The sequence below is a fragment of the Olea europaea genome, unplaced genomic scaffold (genome assembly GCF_002742605.1).
Source record: "Olea europaea var. sylvestris unplaced genomic scaffold, O_europaea_v1 scaffold489, whole genome shotgun sequence".
Classification (NCBI taxonomy): Eukaryota; Viridiplantae; Streptophyta; class Magnoliopsida; order Lamiales; family Oleaceae; genus Olea; species Olea europaea.
The window spans coordinates 63,231-84,414 of NW_019263203.1; the positions used below are offsets into that span (position 1 = coordinate 63,231).

The 21,184-nt window shown below is 35.6% G+C and overlaps 3 protein-coding genes across 3 annotated transcripts; 1 reads left to right on the forward strand and 2 right to left on the reverse strand.

Moving 5' to 3' along the window:
- Window positions 1-1,315: 1,315 nt before the first annotated feature.
- LOC111388358 (cilia- and flagella-associated protein 58-like) lies at window positions 1,316-3,558 on the forward strand. The gene is made up of 3 exons (XM_023013038.1): window positions 1,316-1,366; window positions 1,929-3,453; window positions 3,545-3,558. The coding sequence occupies exons 1-3, from the start codon at window positions 1,316-1,318 to the stop codon at window positions 3,556-3,558; spliced, it is 1,590 nt and encodes a 529-aa protein (XP_022868806.1).
- A 191-nt stretch (window positions 3,559-3,749) lies between these two features.
- Window positions 3,750-5,615, reverse strand: LOC111388381 (40S ribosomal protein S15a-1-like). Its single transcript, XM_023013064.1, has 4 exons — window positions 5,506-5,615; window positions 4,922-5,072; window positions 4,682-4,842; window positions 3,750-4,133 (listed from the first exon to the last, which is right to left on the reverse strand). Exons 2-4 carry the CDS (start codon window positions 5,052-5,054, stop codon window positions 4,035-4,037), a joined length of 393 nt encoding a protein of 130 aa, XP_022868832.1. The 5' UTR covers window positions 5,055-5,072; window positions 5,506-5,615; the 3' UTR covers window positions 3,750-4,034.
- Window positions 5,616-17,883: 12,268 nt separating this feature from the next.
- On the reverse strand, window positions 17,884-18,678 carry LOC111388359. Its single transcript, XM_023013039.1, has 2 exons — window positions 18,509-18,678; window positions 17,884-18,406 (listed from the first exon to the last, which is right to left on the reverse strand). The coding sequence occupies exons 1-2, from the start codon at window positions 18,676-18,678 to the stop codon at window positions 17,884-17,886; spliced, it is 693 nt and encodes a 230-aa protein (XP_022868807.1).
- Between the last annotated feature and the right edge of the window lie 2,506 nt (window positions 18,679-21,184).

Here is a 21,184-nt window from a genome sequence, read left to right on the forward strand (position 1 = left end):
TGGTTCTGTAGCGATTTGTGGTGATTTTTTGAGATTATTTTGTGGTAGTTTTCAAGGCCTTTTGTGGTGGGTTTTGAGGTAGTTTGTGGTGATTTTGAGGTGGTTATTTTCTGAGGTGGTGGTGGTTGCATGTTCAAAAAGTGTATGCCAGGTGTTGTGTTGATATTTGTTGAGGGTGCCTGTAATGATGATAGGTTACAGGTCCGATGTACCAGGTCACACGTTATTGTGCATTGATCACATAAATATTCACAAATCACAGATCATGTTTGTATGTTACAAGTCATATTCCAAATATTTTCAAGTCATATTGTATAGGTCATAGATCAATGGTCACCATGGGTGGGCCACAGATAAATTTTCACAAGTCATGGATCGCTATGAGTAGGTTATAGATCAATTAAAATTAGTTACATATCAATGTCCATAGGTCACATATCAATGTCCGCATGTCATAGATCAATTAAAATTGGTTATAAATCAATGATCATAAGATCACAGATCATATATCCACATGCATAGGTCAAAAATCACAAATTCAAAAGATCTACTCACACGGCATTAATATCTCGGATCACAGTTCTCCGAATTGGTCACAAATTCAATTTGTCGAATTTCAATGGTGAGAATTGAATTATTTGTACGGTGAGTACTTTGTAAATTTCACCGGGTGTTGTTTTTTAATTTCTAATTTAAAAAATAGATTTAAATTATACCAACACTACTCAGTCGTCGAGAATGTTCAATCAATGTTATTCAACGGTTGTTATGTTTCTCCCTCTATCTCTACTTCTAAGCCGGTGATGCTCAGTTGCCGATGTTCATAAAATCTATGATCAGTTCGCCGCTGAAACAATTATCGACAAACTGTAGATTTTATGGATGCTAATAATTATGAGGGTGAATGTTGATGGGTAGATACCGACGGACCGGTGCGCGGGAGTGGCGTGAGGTGGGAATGGAGGTTTGGTGGAGTAAATAGATTAATTTAATTTAATAATAATGTTATTTAAAATTAAAATATCCAATTAACGCATGACTTTTGAAATTTTAAACTTAATCTCTAAAAATTGAATTGGTTCATACTTAATACCTTATATATGAATTTTTCCCATATTTTAATTTATTAATGGGTAAGCTTATATTTAATGGGTTAATAAGCCCATTTAAATATCTACAAATAACAACTAAGGTTTGACTTTTTCATAACTCACTTTATAATATTAATAATCCTTTCAACAAGGGAAATGGAAACACTAATTTCTTGTTCTTATTCTCCTGTGGATAATTTTTGGATGTCGCATAATTGGGTAAAATGGTTGTGGTAGATCAAGATTCTCAAAGGTGTTTGAAGAATTTGTTGAAAGTAAAATTCTAATTACGATTTCTATCTAAACGCAAAAACGATCATTGAAATGAATTAAAAATATTTTAAATTTTGCTGTGTATGTATAAGTAAACTCTCAAGAAATAAACCAATTGTACATTCCTTTTGTATAACTAGTTTGACATCCACTGATGTGTAAAAATCATGGCCATTAATTTGAATAAGTGTCGTTTAAATCAACGGCAATGATTTTGACACATCATGAATGTCATACTTAATGTACAAAATAAATGTACGTGTAGCATCTTTGAATTCCCTAACACTTCGTCTGTTGGAAGAATTTTTAAAGAAAGTTGACTTGAAATAACTTCCCCGGGCTCTTCTACGAAAAGTATAAGCAAAAGTTAAAAACAGAAGCTCTAACAAATAGGCCCATAGCGAATTTGAAAGTTTACTTTTAACCCTACGAGTTAATCAATAGTATAAGGAAAAGCAGAAACCCTACCAAACAACCCACAACCAATTTGGAAGTTTCCCTTAAAACATACGAATTAATCAAATATTTCTTACAGCATATTTTCCTCATTGTTTTCTATAGCAGGAATTAGAGGAGAGAGAAGTGGAAAGCCTACTAAAAGACTTGGCTATTGTAAAAGTTCAACTGGAGGCAAAGGATTTGGCCTATAAGCAGGCTCTCCTTAAGCTAGATCATTATCAGAAAACACAAGATGAACTCTCAACCTTGCTCGAGAATTCCGATTATGTGAAGATCAAATACATCGACGAATGCAAAGAATGTAATTCTCGTATAAATCAACTGGAATCGACCATTAAGGAGATATCTGATAAATTACTCGAGTTTGAGGATGTGAGAAAACAGGTTTCACATGTTACAAATGAGTATATTACCAGCCAAGGACAAATTCTAAATACGGAAACACAAATTGATGAGCTCATACGCACAAAGGTTGAGTCCACGATGCAAGTTGAGGCGATGGAAAATGCTTTACGAGAAGAGAAACTAAAACCCGAAGAGCTTCTGCGGAATATTTCACAACTCAACGAAACTATTTTTCATTTGCAGCTGAAAGCTCACGAAGTAGAAGAAGTTGAAGCAGTAGCACAACTAGAATGCACAGAAAAGCTTTCTGCAATTGTGGATGATTTCGAAGAACAACTTCTGGAAAAATCGATACCCACTGATTTGTTGCAATTGGAACTGGAGCAAGCAAATGAGCTATACAGTTGTTCTCAGAAAGTTGCTTCTGATGCCAATCGTGAATTAAACGAGCTGAAAGAAGAAATGGAACAGCAACGAAGAAAGAATTTGGAACCTGCTACTTATATCACTTCACTTCAGACAGAGCTTGAACAATCAAAGATGGAACTTAGGAATGCAAACGAGGAGGCAGGCCGGTTGAACAGAGATAGAGAAAGTATGATGGCTGAGTTAGAGAAGATAAGAACCGAGATGGCTACGAATGGATTAAGAGATACAAAGGTGCAAGTTGAAATAGCATTACTAAAATTTGAACTTCATGAAGGGAGATCTAAACTCGCTGCAGTCGAGGCAGCTGAAGCAAGAGCTCAGAGCGAAAAATCAGCATTATATCATGCAGTTCAAGAGCTAGCATTAGTAGCTGAAGAAGCCAAAAAAGAGAATCGAGAGCTAAGAGAACTAATGAAATTGGCCAATGAGTACACGAAGAGTGAGGAGTTTGTAAAGGGCGAGTTAAATGCAAAATATGAAAAAACAGAAAGTCTAATGGAGGTTCATGTCACCATTTCAAGAAAAGAATACGATGCCTTGATCAAGAAGGCTAGACATGTGGACCAAGTTGTTGAGCCGATACATGCAAACGAACAAGCATTGAAGAACTTGACGAAAGAGATAGAAGCTGCAACATTAAAAATTGGAGAGCTTAGGGCTAGAGCAGAACAAGCCATAAGCAGAGCCGAGGCAGCTGAGAAGGCAAAAGCAGAACTTGAAGAGCAGAAAAGGAGGTGGAACGAACACCAGGAAAAAAGAAAGGCTGCTTTAGCCCAGTTGCGTGAAGAATCTTACTCCAAAGATTACATTACGAGTGACGAGCAAGATAATGTTATAGCAAATTACCAGCCTCTAGGTAAGGTTCTTAACATGAAATTCTAAGTTCAAATGTCACTTGGCCTAATCAAAATCTCTTTATTGGGGTCTGGATCTTCCATGTTTTTCAGGGGCAATCTATTGAGCAAATTATGAGTATACTTAGAAGAGAAATGTAGAAAAAATAGCGTCCTTTTCTATTATTCCATTGAATTTGAGATATTTACATTTCATATTGGCCAAATTGCTCGCTTTTCAAGAAGATTCCCTTTATAACAAAAATAAAAAATAATGTTTTTGCTTTTTTGACAACAAAACTAGTATAAAGATGACAGATTAAAAACCCAAAGTTGAACTAATAATCTGAAAGGAGATAGCTACGCACCCAAAGAAATATCAAACAACTAAAGAAATGAACAGTCGCTACTCTTTGCCACAAAATAGCAGTCAATTAAGGCAATAACATCTGAAAATTGCAGCTAAATCCCTACCTGAATTTCTAAGCAACAAAAAGTAAAGCAAACACAGCTACTCGAGCATTAAAGGACTTCCAAAATTGCCGCAAAAAGCTATTTTTTGAGGATGCTAGATTTTAAATTCGTTCTCAAAACTACAAATAGCTCAATAGAAGAAGCCAAGTACTTTCCCACCAACATTCTTTCTTCTAGCCTCTTCATGGTCCATGATGCCAGCAGATGTGGTCAGCACAATGTATCCAAACTGAAAAGTAATATGACAATCAAACAATTGAAAAAGAGATATAATGAAGGACTGAAAAGAAGAAAATTAAATTCAATTTTTTTAAACGCTTATAGTAATTAGCATTCACTTGGGGTTGACTGAATACCATTCCACACCTGGTGTGGCAGGATAAAGTTTTTCTGAGTCTAATTATCATACTGGGTACACTTAGCTCGACCGACCAGGGGAAAGATGGACGTAACGTGGGTACAACCAACAACATAATTTCATTTAGGGTTAACATGACGTTAAAGCAAATTTATGTCTATAGGAATGGTTTACGCAAATGAGGATCCATTTCCATACCCATTAGAGATGTGCTTCTTGGACTTAACTGGATGTTCTCGTCAATACATGTAGGTATCTCGATACAATTTTGAATAAGAGATAATAATTCCTCGAAAACAATATTCCATGAAAAAAAGTTACAAGTGCAGAACAGATATATAATTATTATATTGCAAGGTTCTGATAGCTAAATATTTCCCTAGGGGTTATCACCCGAACATTAATCTACAATAAATTACCTGTCTAGAGGGAAGCAACCTTGCAGTCCATCCCTCAATTTCCTTGACACCAACATCAAAGCGTGGGCTGATGACACCACACTTATTCAACCTTCCATTAAGTTCAACCACAATTTTACCAGATCGGTGATCATCAACGTACTCAAACTCTCCAATGTATCCTACAGGCATCATTAAGAATTATGAAAATCTCGCATTTCTGTAAATGTAGAATGTAACGCTACATAATGTTATATATACCGTGCTTTTGCATCACCAGGAGAAACTTAATAATGACTTTGGAGGATGGTCGAATCATGACCTGACGCTTCCCTCGCTTCTCTGCATTGTACATGCACTTAAGAGCATCATTCAAGACACTAACTCTCACCATTTTTGCTTAAAGATCAGGCTGCATCATAATTAAGAATAGTATTAGATATCATCATTCTGATTAAATTTAATTGGGAAAAAAAATCCCCAATGCTAGTGAAATCAAATACTAACAGAAAAAAAGCAGAGGCAGTAACAATAATTAGCATAAAAATTACACGCAGTTCGTCAGAAAGTAAGAAAGTGAAATTGAACTAAATCACTAAAAATACAGAAGAAAAAAAAAATTAAAAGCATGAATATTGTTTATTATTTGATCCGGTAGGAATTATAGAAAACGAATTGTCATATGTTATGTAACATTTTAAACAACTAGAAGCTGGCCCATTTTCACTTCTCCTTTCCGAACAAGGCTCTATCAACATACATATGAATAGATTTATATAAACAATGCCGATACATGCATACATACATATATAACAATTTTCATATGTATCGGAATTGTAGCTAACCGTAAAACCTGCCGACGAAGCAATTGAAAAATAATGCGGCCACAGTGAACTAGGGTTTTCTCCTGGAGGCCTCGTGGACGAAATGCCGGTAAGAACCGGATCTCTTATAATAGGCGAAAGCGCGAAGGCGATTTCACGAATTTGCCCTTGCATAAGAGCAATTCACGCAAGACCTTGTTTGGTTGTACTTAAATTTTATTTTTAAAAGTTATTCATTTTGTTAAAATTGAAGCATGATCAAACATAATTTCGGAAATTGTCAATCATCTCGGCGGTCACAAATTATTTATTTATTTTATCCATTTTCAATTTTCACAAAATTGTTTGCATTATCCCTTTCCCATTTTTAATCCCATCGTCTTGATTTTCTGTCATTTTTGATAACTTGGATTGTTTTAGTTTGAATTCGTCGGTTAAACTTGTTAATTGAAGCCTTATAGGCCATTATATGAATTTTCGGCTCCATTCGGAGGGACAATTGAACCCACTATCCCAACTGTAAACCCATTTCAAGTGAGGTTCTCAACTTTAAGCCCATTTTTTCTCTTTTTATCAATAACACATTTTTCAATAAAATAATATTAAATATAAATTTAAAAAAAAAATCATTCATTTTTAATTATACATTTTTAAAAAAATACTATTCATTTCATTATAATTTAAAATAATGGAGCCCAAACAGGAGCTAATATTTATTCAAGATTTTCTACATATGAAAAATAACTGCAACACTTGTGATTTCTGGTATGTATGACGATTTCTATACTCTCTTAGAAAATTTACCTCCTCTATACTTCATCCGCAAGGTTCATTGCTCTTCCTCTTGAGTATTAGGTAGTGTAATAGGTATTCTTATGATCGATTTAGTATGTATCTTTTTATATGTTTCATGTTTTGGATTGAATTTCGTCGGGCTCAACATTGCTTGCACTCTGATAATGCATCGACCCATATACTTTTATTTCAAGACAAAAATTCAATAATTCCTTAACAAAAATCAAGGAACTATTCACACGTTGTTGAGTAGAAATAAGGTATTTTAATGGTTGATATTTTTTCATAATCAAATTGTTCCCTCCAAAAAGTGTCAATCATAAAACGATGGTGCTAATGAGTGAAAGTCGGCATAGTCGTGACACTGACATTTTTTTTTCTACTCTAATTAGTTTTATTTGTGTATAGTTACCATATGAATGATAATTCATTTTATTTAGAGTCTGTTTGGGAATGATTTTTAGAATTGATTTTTTGACCATTAGAAGAAAAGTGAGGTCCACTTATAAGAGAAGAAGTCAAATATGACGGTTGGAATAGTGAAATAACGATGAAAAAATCACTCTCGAATAGGCTGTTAGCTAGCCCATTCAAATCGAATTCTTCCCCAAACCATTACCACAAACTATTAGTTGTGGATAAAAATTTCAGTGATTTATTTCAGAATTGGACCAAACTAATTTCGACTTACATATTTTATGAATGGATTCGAATAGGTTCATAAGTGAGGCAAGAACTAAATGAAATTAAAACTAATCCGTTTTCAACGCGTACATGCTTATTTATATAATAAAAGTCACTATGTAGTTACCAGACTAAATGCTGTGAAACAAACAATTGAGGAAGAAAATTTACATTAAAATCATTCTTGTTTCTTGGAAATGATTGAGACTAGCTAGTTTGGTTTGATTCGGATAACTTTCAGAATAAACATCGCCTTTGAGTCGATTTTTCTATCTAGGTATTTATCACTTCATATTTATAGAACGATATGAAACATTATTATGGATTTTCTAACCTTGTTACTTTTCATAGATATTTTTTAGTGCAACGAAATCATGAGTTAAGATCTGCTGTTCAAAATTGGTTATCCAACTCGCTATCCACCCAATAATTCATTGACACATCATTTTAAATTAATATGTCCAACTTTTCTCGTATTGTCACTTGTACTTCAAAATAGGTGTAAAATGACATGTTAATAAATCATTGGTGTACAACAAGCTGAACAGGTAATTTTGAAAAGCAAATCTCAACTCTGAATTCAAGAGTTATACGCAACAAATCTACATAAACACTCCATTCCTTAAGACATGCTTAATTTGGACTTTGAAGAGAAGAATATTTAAATGCTACCAAACTATACCCACTCTATAGTTTCTGTTAAAGTCCCAACAAAATTAAGTTATGATTAATTTAACCTATGATATGAAATTCACACATAGAAAATGAGGTGGTAGGGTCCTAGCTAGAATGTAACAATAAACACGACACATCTAGTGAGTCATGCTTAAGCACAATTACAGCACGTGTCATGGACGATGCATGGTGATTTGTGCAACGATGTTTGTTGGTTGTCTCAATCGCACTCCAAAATTAGTATAACTTCAAGTTCCGAAATTTTCAGTTTTCAATATAGCACCTCTTTTGGGTAAAGAACTTATCATCGACTGTGTGATTAATTGTTTTTGTATTTATGGTCTAATTCAAATCTTCAGGTTGATTGCTTGCTTTCTTGGTAACCCATATTTCATTGTGGAAAAAAAAAAAGTTTACGTGCATACACACACATATTGCATCATGATGGTTTTTATATAGATAAAAAAGCGAGAGATCATATAGAGATAAGATCACGAGAATCATGGATGCTCGAAATCTATAATTATCTTTTGTTAAACTTCTAACTATGTACCACCCATGCATGTTGCTCGTACGATAGGTTTTGACAAGGCATGAGAGGCTTTTCAGTTTCAGACTTCATTGACTTTAAGATTGCCTTAGAGGGGATCTCATGACAATGAATTTGTTACTAATTTTCACGTTCAAAGAAAAGACATGAAGTGCATTAGGATGCATAAAGCAGCGATTTCAAGTTGACAAACAACTAAATAACGAGATAATAACCCAAATAGTCATTGAACTTTGCAAAAAGTTTCCACGAGATCACTAAAATTTAAAAATCATCTCCTAGGAAATCTTTTACAAATTTTAGTGATGAACTGGGTGATTTTTAAAGTTCAGTGATCTCGTAGAAACCTTTTACAATGGTCAGTGATAATTTGAATGATTTTTAAAGTTCAGTGACTCCGTGAAAACCTTTTGTAAAGTTCAATTACCATTCGGGTTATTATCTCAATAAATAACACTTAGTTGGATCATACAGGAGCTTCCAACATGAAATTTTTAAAAGAGTGTCGAGACTCTTTTTTATTATAATAATGTTCGACCTCTAAGAGTGTCTAAACTCAAAATTCTTTTTTTAACCATGTCTGATTGCATCGTTTAATGCCATTGTTAACCGTGAAGATTAATTTGTTCTTTTTAAAACTTATTTTACTTCTAGTACTTCTCTTCACAGACATAGGAATATGTTCAAAATCGTTTCTCATATGATAAATGTATTTGGGCAGATTTGAGGACTCCGAAAATCAGGAGAGATATAATCGGAATAAACCAATGAAAAACTAGAAACTTTAAAAAGGGTGGACAGTATCAAATTTGTTAAAACCGGAGGGTGCATCTACAAAAAAAAAAAAAAAAAAAAAAAAGAAAAAATTTGTTAAAACCGGAGGGTGCATCTACAAAAAAAAAAAAAAATGAAAAGAAAAGAAAAAAAACATTTACTAGATACTCGCGCTTGCCGGTATCGCTCCCCCACAGTATTTCATCGGCTCCTTCCCTCGAATCATCAGGGGCGGACCCAGAGACTTCGGACTGTGGGGTCAAAAACGAAATTTTTTTTCGAAGAACGTATCATTAACGAAAATAAAATCATATGTTACTACAATTGTAGCCTACGCGTTTTCATACTTTGAAAACATCGTATAATTACATCGTTATCAATATCGTCAAGTACATCGCTCTCAATATATGCAACCAAACTATCACTTAACCACTAATCTCCCATTCGATTACGCAATCGATTATTGACAATCTTCATTGTAGAAAATACTCTTTCTTCCGTAGCAATTGCAACTGAAAGAATTAACGCCAATGTTACAAGCCTGTAAACTAATGGGTACACCTCATGTTTTTTCGTCACAATCAAGGTTTCTGCAAGATCATTAAGGCCTTTTAACCCTTCAAAATCTTTGTGAGTGCGCATATCAATATTATACGTCTGAATTTGCTCTTCAAATGCCAAGATCTCTATTGGTTTAAAATCTTTGAAATAATACTCACATAATTGAATTAACTTATCCTTGTTGAAAGCAAAGAATGAATTATCCGGACTCAAGCATGCAACACAAAGGAGTAAGTCACTATTTACCTCAGAGAAACGATCATTCAACTATTGAATTTTCATATCGATGATAGCATAGAAGAAATCCACACGAAAATGATGTAGATTTGTAATTTCTTGAGTGGTACACCGTGAACAGCTTAGAGGTATAAATATATCATCCATATTGAGAACATCAATATTGTATTTTTCGCAAAAGCACGAAACTGTTGTTAAAAATGATTTCCATTCATTGTCCCTCGTTGCTTGAAGTCGTTCTTTACCTATTTTAACTAATTTCATAGCGTTGACAATATCTTGATCTCTCATTTGTAATGATTTTGACAATTCATCTGAATTACCCAATACCTTTTTAATGAGATGCAAACTGAATACAAAATCAAATGTCAACATAGATCCCAACAAAATATGTGCTTCTCCTCCCTTTCCACAACTAGTATCATCACTGGCAATCATCTCAACGACATCAACTGTAGCAGAAAACATGATAATCAAGTTAGTAAAGAATTATAGTGAGAGCCCCAACGAGTATCACCAGGTCGCTTAAGAGTAGTTTCTTGGTTAAGGCCCTTTCCACTTGAGATTTCACCAAGATTTAATGGTTCAACAACTTCAAGCCTTTTCTTCTCTCGAAGAAGATCACATCGCTTAGCCGATCCACTAACAACATTTACCACTTTATTCACTAAAGCAAAGAATGTCTCAATTTCTGCGTGCTTGCTTGCCACAGCTACAAGAGCTAGTTGTAGCTGATGAGCAAAATAGTGTATATAAAAAGCACTTGGATTCTCTTTCAAAGTAAGTGCTATAAGACCATTGTACTCACCTCGCATGTTGCTCGTGCCGTCATAGCCTTGACCTCTTAAACTAGATATACTTAAGTTAAATCGAGAGAATAAGTGATCAATAGAATCCTTAAGTGAGAGGGCTGTGGTACTAGAGACATGTTCTACTCCAATAAAACATTCTGTTATTTGTCCTTTCCGATTCATATAATGTAGAACAATGGACATTTTCTCTTTCACTGATACATCAGGAGATTCGTCAACAAGAATGGAAAATAACCTATCACCAATATCCCTCATAATAACATCAAGTGTTTCAAATGCAATAGCACTCACAATATCCTTTTGAATTTTAGGTAATGTTAACTGAAGGTTTTCGGGAGCATTACTCAAACAAACATCCTTAATCTCTTTATTATGATCACATAACCACTGCAAAAATTTAAGAAAATTTCCTTGATTTCTTGAATTTTTTGATTTATCATGTCCACGAAACGAAAGCCCTTGTTGTAGAAGCAATCGAACATAATCAATTGACGCATTCAAACGAATTGGATACTCATCTTTTTGTCTTTTTAGACTTCTTAAAGAGAACACAATTAATATTTTGTTTCTGATTCACAAAAGCCTCATACTTAATCCGAGCTCAATTGTATGCACTACCACTTTTCCCGACATGAGTTTGAAGCCTTCCTTTCTTTTTCCAATTTGAGAACCCTACATCAATAAAAGAATCACCACCACCACGTTCTTCACTATTTGGTTTGAAAAGATAACAATAAAAGCAAAATATGGCATCTTTTGCTATACTGTATTCCAACCAATCAGAAAAGTCATTAAACCACAAAGTTTTAAATCGTCTTAACGACGAATCTCCAAATTTTTTCTGTGGACACAAGTGATTTCGAGGCTGACATGGACTCTTTTGTACGTATGCTCTTAGGATTTCATCCTGAATATTAACATTGTAATTCGCAATTGGAGTTTTTAATCCAGGATCCGAAGGTAGTTCTGCTAAATCAATTTTATCCTAAACATCTCTTTGACTCCCAGTATTTGATTCTATTTCTTCCTGGCCACCTTGTTTTTTTTAATACTCGTTTCAGAATTAATTTACTCTCCACTTGAACATACGAATTTTCGTTTAAAATATTTCTGCATGACCGTAAAAAAAAAAAAAATTCAACAATCAACACAAATCAATAAATAAATAACATATATCAGTTTTCATCAAAACATAACACTAAATTGATAATAAACAACAATTAATTAAATTCCTTAAACAATTCTAAATCCCCAAGTTAGAGAAAGCCAGCCATTACTTGGAATTGGAATTGAGGTCTAACTTCTAAATTCCAGCCTTCCAGCCTCCAGGAACTTCCAGCAGTGAGCAGTCGGCAGATGAGCTCAGTAGTCACTACATTGAAAATTTTAAATTTGGAACTATAATTAATAATTTAAATGATTTTTCCCAAATTGTAAAAAATCAATTCCATACCATACTTGAAACTTCCATTATTTCATACAATCATACCAAATCAGTGACAGTGAATAATCAATATTTAATGTGTTCATCCAATTTCATTTCATCAATTTTAAACTTACACATACAAATAACAAATCCAAAACCTACAAGATTAACATACCTTTTTCAAACTGGCCAAGAGTTGAGGCGTTGAGCCTCGGCCCGAGTGGTTGAGCTTGAGGGACTGCCGCGCAGTGGAACAGGAAGCTGCTGTAGTGTTGTTCGTGTTCGGTCAGTTCGAACTTCGTCACTTCGGTCAGAAATCGGTGGAAATTTGGATAAGGAAGGCTTCGGCCTTCGCGCCTGCGCTGCTGCTGTTTAGGAAGAAATCGGTGGGGGAGACAAGGGAGTGGATTATGGTCTTAGGTCTATCATCTATGGATAATGGATTGGAGCCATTGGACCATATGGATATGGATAATGGATTCTCGGCATTGGGCTAGCCGACTGGGAATTAATTGGAACCCCAAATAACCGTTTTCAGCAGCAGGAAAAAAACTGTGGGGTCATTTGACCCCACATGACCCCATGTGGGTCCGCCCTTGTGAATCATCACTCGAATTCAATGAGAATTCGCATGCTTGCTAAGGATTTGACCCAAAAATGACTCGTTTAAACAATGGAAAGGCTGAAAATCATATTCAAAATGGACACTCAAAGCTCAATTCTAATGCAGCGGATGCTACCAAATCCGTAAGCAAACCACCCAAGTGCCTTTTTTTTTTTTTTGTATTATAAAATATGTTTGTTTAATGTTATCATTTATCCTGTTGGATTTTTTTATTATTGTTTTTTATTTTTGGGGTTGACGACGCTTGTGATTCGTGCTACTTGGTAGTGTTAAATGGTTGTTTTTCATTATGTTGTGGGATTCACTAGTGCAGGCAAAATCGAAGCAAAAGATGTTGGGAATCTACTTAACATGTGCAGGGAAAATTAAAATAATTTTCGATTCTCACCAACAATCGTCTTTGTATTTAGATAGAAACTGTGATAAAGATTGTACCTTTTACGAGATCTACAAACTCCTTTGCTTTTCCCTTATTCCAGCAGCTTTGATCTGTCACCCACAGCTATCCAATTGTCTAGCCTCCAACGATGATCCACACGGAGAACAAAATTGTAGTATTAGGATTTTTCTTGTGCTAGCAAGAATAATGAGAAATATTTACAATTTTGAAAACCCTAATCATATTTATATAAGCCCGAACGGACTTGACCTAACCCGGTCCAACATTTAATTAACCCGTTTAATTAAATTTGGGCGATCAATTCAGGCCTATAAATAAGCAACTCAATTAATTTAACAAATTAATTTATCCAACACTTGTTAAATTAATTAATTGACAAATCACAATCTTCCAGTTCTCCTTTTCGTGTGTGACCCATCAAGTTCCCGATCACTATGCCTAACGATATAAAATATTATTTTGATCTAATCAAAATTGATAAATTAAAACACCCTATTTAATTTATTACCAATTCACACTCGTCGTCCCAGATTGACATCTAGCAATGTGTCAGGGCAATACATGTGATGAAAAATGTCACGTGGTATGACAAAACCAAACTCGTTTGTTTACCGTGAAACTATAATCCCTTCGTCAATATGATCCGATCAATTACGAGATATGGAAGTGTGTCACTCTCGATTATCAATCATTATTTCACTCCACTATTAAGTTAATATAAGTCAAAAACTCTTTTTCGACTTATGAGTATACCTTGGTCAAGAATTTCGTTATTGGCTTAATTGAATAAAATACAGATCATAATCTCTTACTATCAGAGAGTGACGAATCCTCTATTGGTCATTCACAACCTTCATACGATTCTTGACATACCCGAATGATACCGTATTAGCGGCCCTTGGCAGAGCAACATCCAACACCATCAGCATGACTGTTCTCATTAAGGTACTATGACGACCTCAAGTCAAATGACCAATCCCACTATCGAACGTTAGAGATTAACCACTGACACTTAGATAGTTATCTATGTAGAATCTCTAGGCAGGTCTTCAATATTTTGTTCTATAACAAAACATCCACGTGTTCATTCAAATGTTACCACACTTTAGCTTGTGAGATCAATGCCACGCGATTTTATACCGCAAGCGCACGGTGTCAAGTTTTGTAGTATATTAAAGAATCGAAAAGTGTCGAACCCACAGAGATTGATATTCGACTTTCACTGAGTACTATAATTGTGTCCGCGTTCACTTTATCTAGACAATCGAGTGTTAAATTAATGTTTGAATACTAAACTAACGTCAATGAATTAAATAGTGCAATAAAAGTGAGGCAATTTTTAAAGACTAAATCAAACTTACGTAATGTCTAGGGAATGATTTCACCGTATTTTCAACATAATTCTCAATCCCTATAGATATTTCCGTCAACTATTTCCCTAATCCATAGGCAAGAATCCTAAATTAATTCTATTTCCCCCTCTCGAGCGTCAAATAGAACCTATCTCTATATTTTAACCCCAATATCTCTATTCCGAATTAAATATATAAAGATTATTACGCACATGGTATTTGTTTTACCCTCAAAGATTCGTACTTTCTCTCGAAACCTACAAACCTAGGTTATATTGTTCTTAGATCAGGCCTAAATTTCCCTCTCTCGAGCGTTAAATTTAGAACATCAATTCATTCAATTGGTGATCAGGCAACTGAAAGCATTAAACAAGAACAATACAAATCAATTCTGAAAAATTAAATGGAAATATTATAAATAAATTGAATCATGTCTCAAATAGGTTACATCAAACCCTAGATTTAATAACTTAGTTTATGATTTAGAACAAGCACATGATAAAATACAAATTAAATCGCATGGAGAAGAGAAAGATAAGAAAAAAACTCAGGTTGCTGCTCTATTTCTCAATCTTGTTGCTTGATTTCTCAGTTTCTCCCTTCTTCTTCTCCAAAATCGGGTCGATCTTCTCTCAATTGGTGCCTCTCTTTTTCTTGCCTCTTTAGTCGTCTAACCCCCTTCTCTTGTTCTTCATCTTGGTATTTATATTTTCTAAGAGTCCTCAAGGGTTAAGGTATGATTTTTGGGCCGAAAAGATAAATAAAAATTCGGGTTTTAACGTTTTGGGATTTGGCGCCACGGCGCCCAAGCATGGCGTCATGGCGCCACGATTCTCATGTTAACTGGCGTCGCGGCACCAGCGCTCAGGTCTGGCGTCGTGGTGCCCAAGTTTCTGCTCCTTCTTTTCTTCATTGGGCTCCCAGGTTGGGCGCTGTGGCGCCCAAGGTTCTGCTGGAATTTCATCTCTTTGGCTCCCCTTTTTCGGCGCTGGGGCGCCAACGCCAATGCCAATGCCACTGCTTTGCTTTTCTTCTCTTTATTTTCCAAGCCTATTTTCACTCCAATCTTATTTATTACTTGCTTATTCATGCTCCATTTCATTGATCATCATTTTTTGCTCATCACAGGCTCCCAATAGTGGTATTTTCTCGAGAGTTGTCCAAACTGCAAAACAACACTAACACACACATCAAAACGTTCAAAAATGCTCAAGAACACATCAAAAAAAGTGTTTTAGAAGCTTTAGTTTAATGAGTGAATTACACTGATCAAACACCCCCAAACTTAGTTCTTTGCTTGTCCTCGAGCAAACACAAAACTAAAGATAATTATTAACGAGCACAAAAACACGACCAAGACAGACAAAGTCACTCAAAAGAAACTTTATGTTAGACACCTTGCATTTATAGCTCAAGATTAAAAACACAGCATCAAATTCATGAAGTACTTCAAAACTATAATGCACGCATCAAATCCTCGCTCATTCAATGCAAACGGGTGTGTGTGTGGAGAGTTAAGCATAACGCTGTACAATAATAAATTGACCCAATTTCCAACCTTAAAAGTCAAATATTTCCTTACTTCGCTTGTGGGGTTCACACACCCCAAAACTTGTTTTCTTTTCTCTTTTCAAGGTGTATTCTAAAGTTGATTTTTTTTTCTTTTTGCTAATTTCTTACACCGCTCAAGTTTGGTTAGATTTCACTATTGCAGTTCAACCTATCAACAGATGAGAATTCTCCTTATTTTTGACTGCTTCAACCTCTAGGAATCAACTAAGTTACTAACCTCTCATCAAAGGTTTAATCCTCTAAAACAAGTGTTCGGGGCGTAATCAAAATATGTGATATTTAAATTTTTTTAATATATGTATTCTTTAAACACCCTTTGTGTGGACGTCACTCCCTCAAGCTTTCTAAATGACCATTGTAACGAGCTTTAGGCCGATGACTCCCAAATCAGACGACTTTAGGACACCAGGTTTTAAACTCTTACAGGTTTAATCACTCGAGTCATAAAGGCTACGAAGAGACGATTCACAATGAGATTATTAAAGTTGTCCTCATTGGGATATTTTTTATGTAATGATTAGTGCAATGCCCCTTATTAAACACCTATTCTTGAAAATCGACCTCTAACTTAAAGTTTTCACCCAATTTTCATCCTATTAGTCTCAGACAATCCACACAAAATTTAGCACACATGGAATCCACATTTATCTCCAAGTTTTCCTGCAACAACTTAATCTACCAAATATCCTATATTTGGTTCAAGGTATAATAATGTTTAAAGGTTGTTTGGGTTTAGCATCTAAGTTCTCTTATTCAACCTATAAACATGGATCAACCTACTCATGTACAACACTACAATCAACCCACGTGCAAAATAGTTTCCATTTCACATGAATAAGCAAAAATCTAACTCACACATATAACTTATCTGTGATCCATGAACCAATACATGTTCTTAATATTATACATCATTGCCAACAAACAAATAATTAAAAAAAACACACAAATCAAAAAAATTGCAAAAATTTTGGCAATTAGACAATTTATAATACATTCCCCCCCAAACTTAAACTAAACATTATCCCCAATGTTAAATTAAAAGAAAAAGAGGAGGACTTCCCTAAATTGTCTGAATTGCCAACGATGATTTGGTGCACTAATGTTGAATTTGATGGATGTTTCTTCTAGCTTTCCCTCCAAACTTGAGATTTATCCAGCTTCTCCTTGTCAATGTTGTTTGATTGATCTGCGATGTCATGTTCCTAAAAAATCACAATATAGATATTAAACTCATGGAACAAGTGGCACTTAGCTCAAACATCGATAACCAACTTGATCTTTCAAAAACCTAAGGGATGGGTAAGGTTGATGAATTCCTAAATAACAACTCTGAAATAAAATAAATTATCCTAAAATTCAAAAACAGAATAAATAAATAAAGATGAAAGCTTGGGTTGCCTTCCAAGAAGCGCTTCTTTATAGTCACTAGCTTGACTCAACCAAGGTGTCTATGGTGGATCTTCGCGTGGAGCATCTTTCTTGTTTCTGAATTTTGCCCTTGGCTTTGCATTCTCCTTCACCGTAGCATGGCCAATAAAATCAGGCGGTTTAAACCTCGATGTAGCCTTCAAAACCTCATTTAGTTTGACAATGTTTGGAGGTTTCAAAGGCCTAGCCACATAGCCTTCTTTTTTGTCAGGTGGATCCGCTTCTTGGGTGAATATGAAATCCACTACTTCTTCGGCTCCCCAGTATTTGTCATCAGTAGATGCATCCCTTACTAAGTAATTGAGAGCCATATATTATTCTAAAGGGTCATAGAACACTTCCTTTTTTTCTCTGTGACCCAAAGCTGCTTCAGCCGATTGGGCCATATTGCAAATGTTGACTTTTTCTTGGGGCTTTTCTACTTGATGGATGTTGAAAGTCACGTGCTCTTCATTAACCCGTAGTGTCAATTTTCCTTCCTAGACATCAATCAATGCTCTTCCAGTAGCTAGGAAAGGTCGACAAGAATCAACAGTATTTCATCGTTCTCTTCCATGTCCAACATCACAGAGTCCATAGGAAGGATGAACTTATCGACCTTCACCAATACATCTTCAATCATGCCTTTGGGATATGTGATCGATCTGTCCGCCAGTTGCAAAGTGAGGGTTGTGGGCTTCACTTCTCCAAGACCTAGCTTTTTGAACACTGATAGGGGCATCAGGTTTATACTAGCTCCAAGGTCGCACAGTGCCCTATCAAATGTGATACCACCAATATTGCATGGGATGTTGAAGCTGCCCAGATCTTTCAATTTGTGAGAAAGCTTCTGAAGTATGTCACTATACCCCTCTGTTAGCTTAATTGTCTCGAACTTCTCCAGCTTCTTCTTATTTGACATCACTTTCTTCAAGAATTTGGCGTAGTTAGGCATTTGGGCCAAAGCTTCTGCAAAGGGAATGTTGATGTGGATTTTCTTGAAGACTTCCAGGAATTTTGCAAATTGGTCATCAAATTTCTTCTTCATGAACCTCTGCGGGAATGGTAGTGGGGGCTTCAAGATTGGTGGGTTGTCCGAAAATGAGATCGAGTAAGGCTTATAGATCTTTGTACCCTCTGCCTCAGTTTTTTACCTTTCACTCCGCCTTTCCTCTGTAACTATGACATCCGACGTAGGCACCATAATCTTCTTAGGTTTGCTTTCTTCAACCATTTTACCACTCCTTAGAGTGATCATATTGCATTGTTCCCGTGGGTTAACCTCAGTGTCACTGGGAAATTTTCCTTTTTGCTGAGACTTCATTGAGGTAGCCAATTGGCCAATTCGCACTTCAAGATTCTTCATTGTGGCTCCCATGTTGGACACGTGTTTCAATATTATCCAACCGTAATTCATCTTTGTTGAAGCATGATCTTGTCTCAGAAATGAACGTCCCAAGGATGTCTTCCAAGGGTGGTTTCCCATCAGAATTCTGAGTGTTGAATCCAGGTGGAGGTTGAAGTGTGTTTCTATTGTTGCCATATGATAAGTTCTCGTGATTTCTCAGCCTTGGATGATAGTGATTAGCTTGGTAGCTTCCTCTTTGATTGTAGTTTCTACTGTTGACATATTGGGCCTGCTCGTTTGCAACCTCTGTCTCTTGGTGTGAAGAAGAAGTACTCATGACTGAATCTACCTTCTGTTGATTTCCTTAAGTGGTAAGCGTGACTATCTGATTTGTGAGTGATGTAACCTAAGCTGCTAGTGCGGTGATGGGATCCACTTCATGAAGTCCTGCTACTTTTTTTATACCCGATCTCTCACTTGGCCATTGGTAACTGTTGGTGGCTATGTCATCCAATAAAGCATATGCAGCCTCTGCTGTTTTAGCCATTAAAATGCCTCTCGCAGCTGCATCTACCATAGTCCTTGTCTGCCCATTTAGTCCATTATAAAATATCTCAATTTGCACCCATATCTGGAGCCCATGTTGAGGACATCTCCGAAGCAAATCTTTAAATCTTTCCCAGGCTTTATAGAATGGCTCGAAGTCGAGTTGTTTGAATTGGCTAATTTCACCGTGAAGTTGAGCTGATTTAGAAGGTGGAAAGTACTTGGTGAGGAATTTCTGAGCCAAATCATCCCAAGTTGTAATTGAGTCATACGGTAGTGATTGGAACCAAGCCTTTGCTTTATCCCTTAAAGAGAATGAGAATAGGCGAAGTCTAATTGCATCTTCAGTAAGCCCATTCATCTTCACCGTGTCACAAATTTCCAAAAATGATCCAAGATGAGCATTTGGGTCTTCTACTGCAGCACCCCAAACTGATTTTGCTGCACCATATGTATTAACCCTGGCTTCAATTCGAAATTGTTTGCAGCAATTGCTGGGTGTGCGATGCCGAAATAGTTGTCATTGACAACGGACCTTATGTAGTCCCGAATAGCCCTTTGTTGGTTATCCTTATTAGCTGCTCTAGCATCCTGTTCTGCCATTGCTTCATGTTTGTTTCTTTGTATGCCTCTGAGAATGCGAAATGTGCGTTCTGGTTCAGGATCAACAGGTAGTAAATCTAGATTTCTCGCCCATCGCATAAACACTTGAAAATAATCATAGGGAAGCTTTTAAAGATAGACACAAAAAGAGTAAAATAAAAATTACGGTAAAAATAAAAATCTAGAGTAAAATGAACGCCGATTGGTAATAATATCAATTGAATTCGAATGAATCAATCCCCGGCAACGGTGCCAAAAACTTGCCACGCGATTCATGGAACGTGATTTTATACCGCAAGCGTACGGTGTCAAGTTTTGTAGTATATTAAAGAATTGAAAAGTGTCGAACCCACAGGGATTGATATTCGACTTTCACTGAGTACTATAATTGTGTCCGCGTTCACTTTATCTAGACAATCGAGTGTTAAATTAATGTTTGAATACTAAACTAACGTCAATGAATTAAATAGTGCAATAAAAGTGAGGCAATTTTTAAAGACTAAATCAAACTTACGTAATGTCTAGGGAATGATTTCACCGTATTCTCAACATAATTCTCAATCCCTATAGATATTTCCGTCAACTATTTCCCGAATTCATAGACAAGAATCCTAAATTAATTCTATTTTCCCCTCTCGAGCGTCAAATAGAACCTATCTCTATATTTTAACCCCAATAGCTCTATTCCGAATTAAATATATAAAGATTATTACGCACTTGGTTCTTGTTTTACCCTCAAAGATTCGTACTTTCTCTCGAAACCTACAAACCTAGGTTATATTGTTCTTAGATCAGGCCTAAATTTCCCTCTCTCGAGCGTCAAATTTAGAACATTAATTCATTCAATTGGTGATCAAAGCATTAAGCAAGAACAATACAAATCAATTCTGAAAAATTAAATGGAAATACTATAAATGAATTGAATCATGTCTCAAATAGGTTACATCAAACCCTAGATTTAATAACTTAGTTTATGATTTAGAACAAGCACATGATATAATACAAATTAAATCTCATGGAGAAGAGAAAGATAAGAAAAAACTCAGGTTGCTGCTCTATTTCTCAATCTTGTTGCTTGATTTCTCAGTTTCTCCCTTCTTCTTCTCCAAAATCGGGTCGATCTTCTCTCAATTGGTGCCTTTCTTTTTCTTGCCTCTTCAGCCGTCTAACCCCCTTCTCTTGTTCTTCATCTTGGTATTTATATTTTCTAAGAGTCCTCGAGGGTTAGGGTATGATTTTTGGGCCGAAAAGATAATTAAAAATTCGGGTTTTAACGTTTTGGGATTTAGCGCCACGGCGCCCAAGCATGGCGCCACGATTCTCATGTTAACTA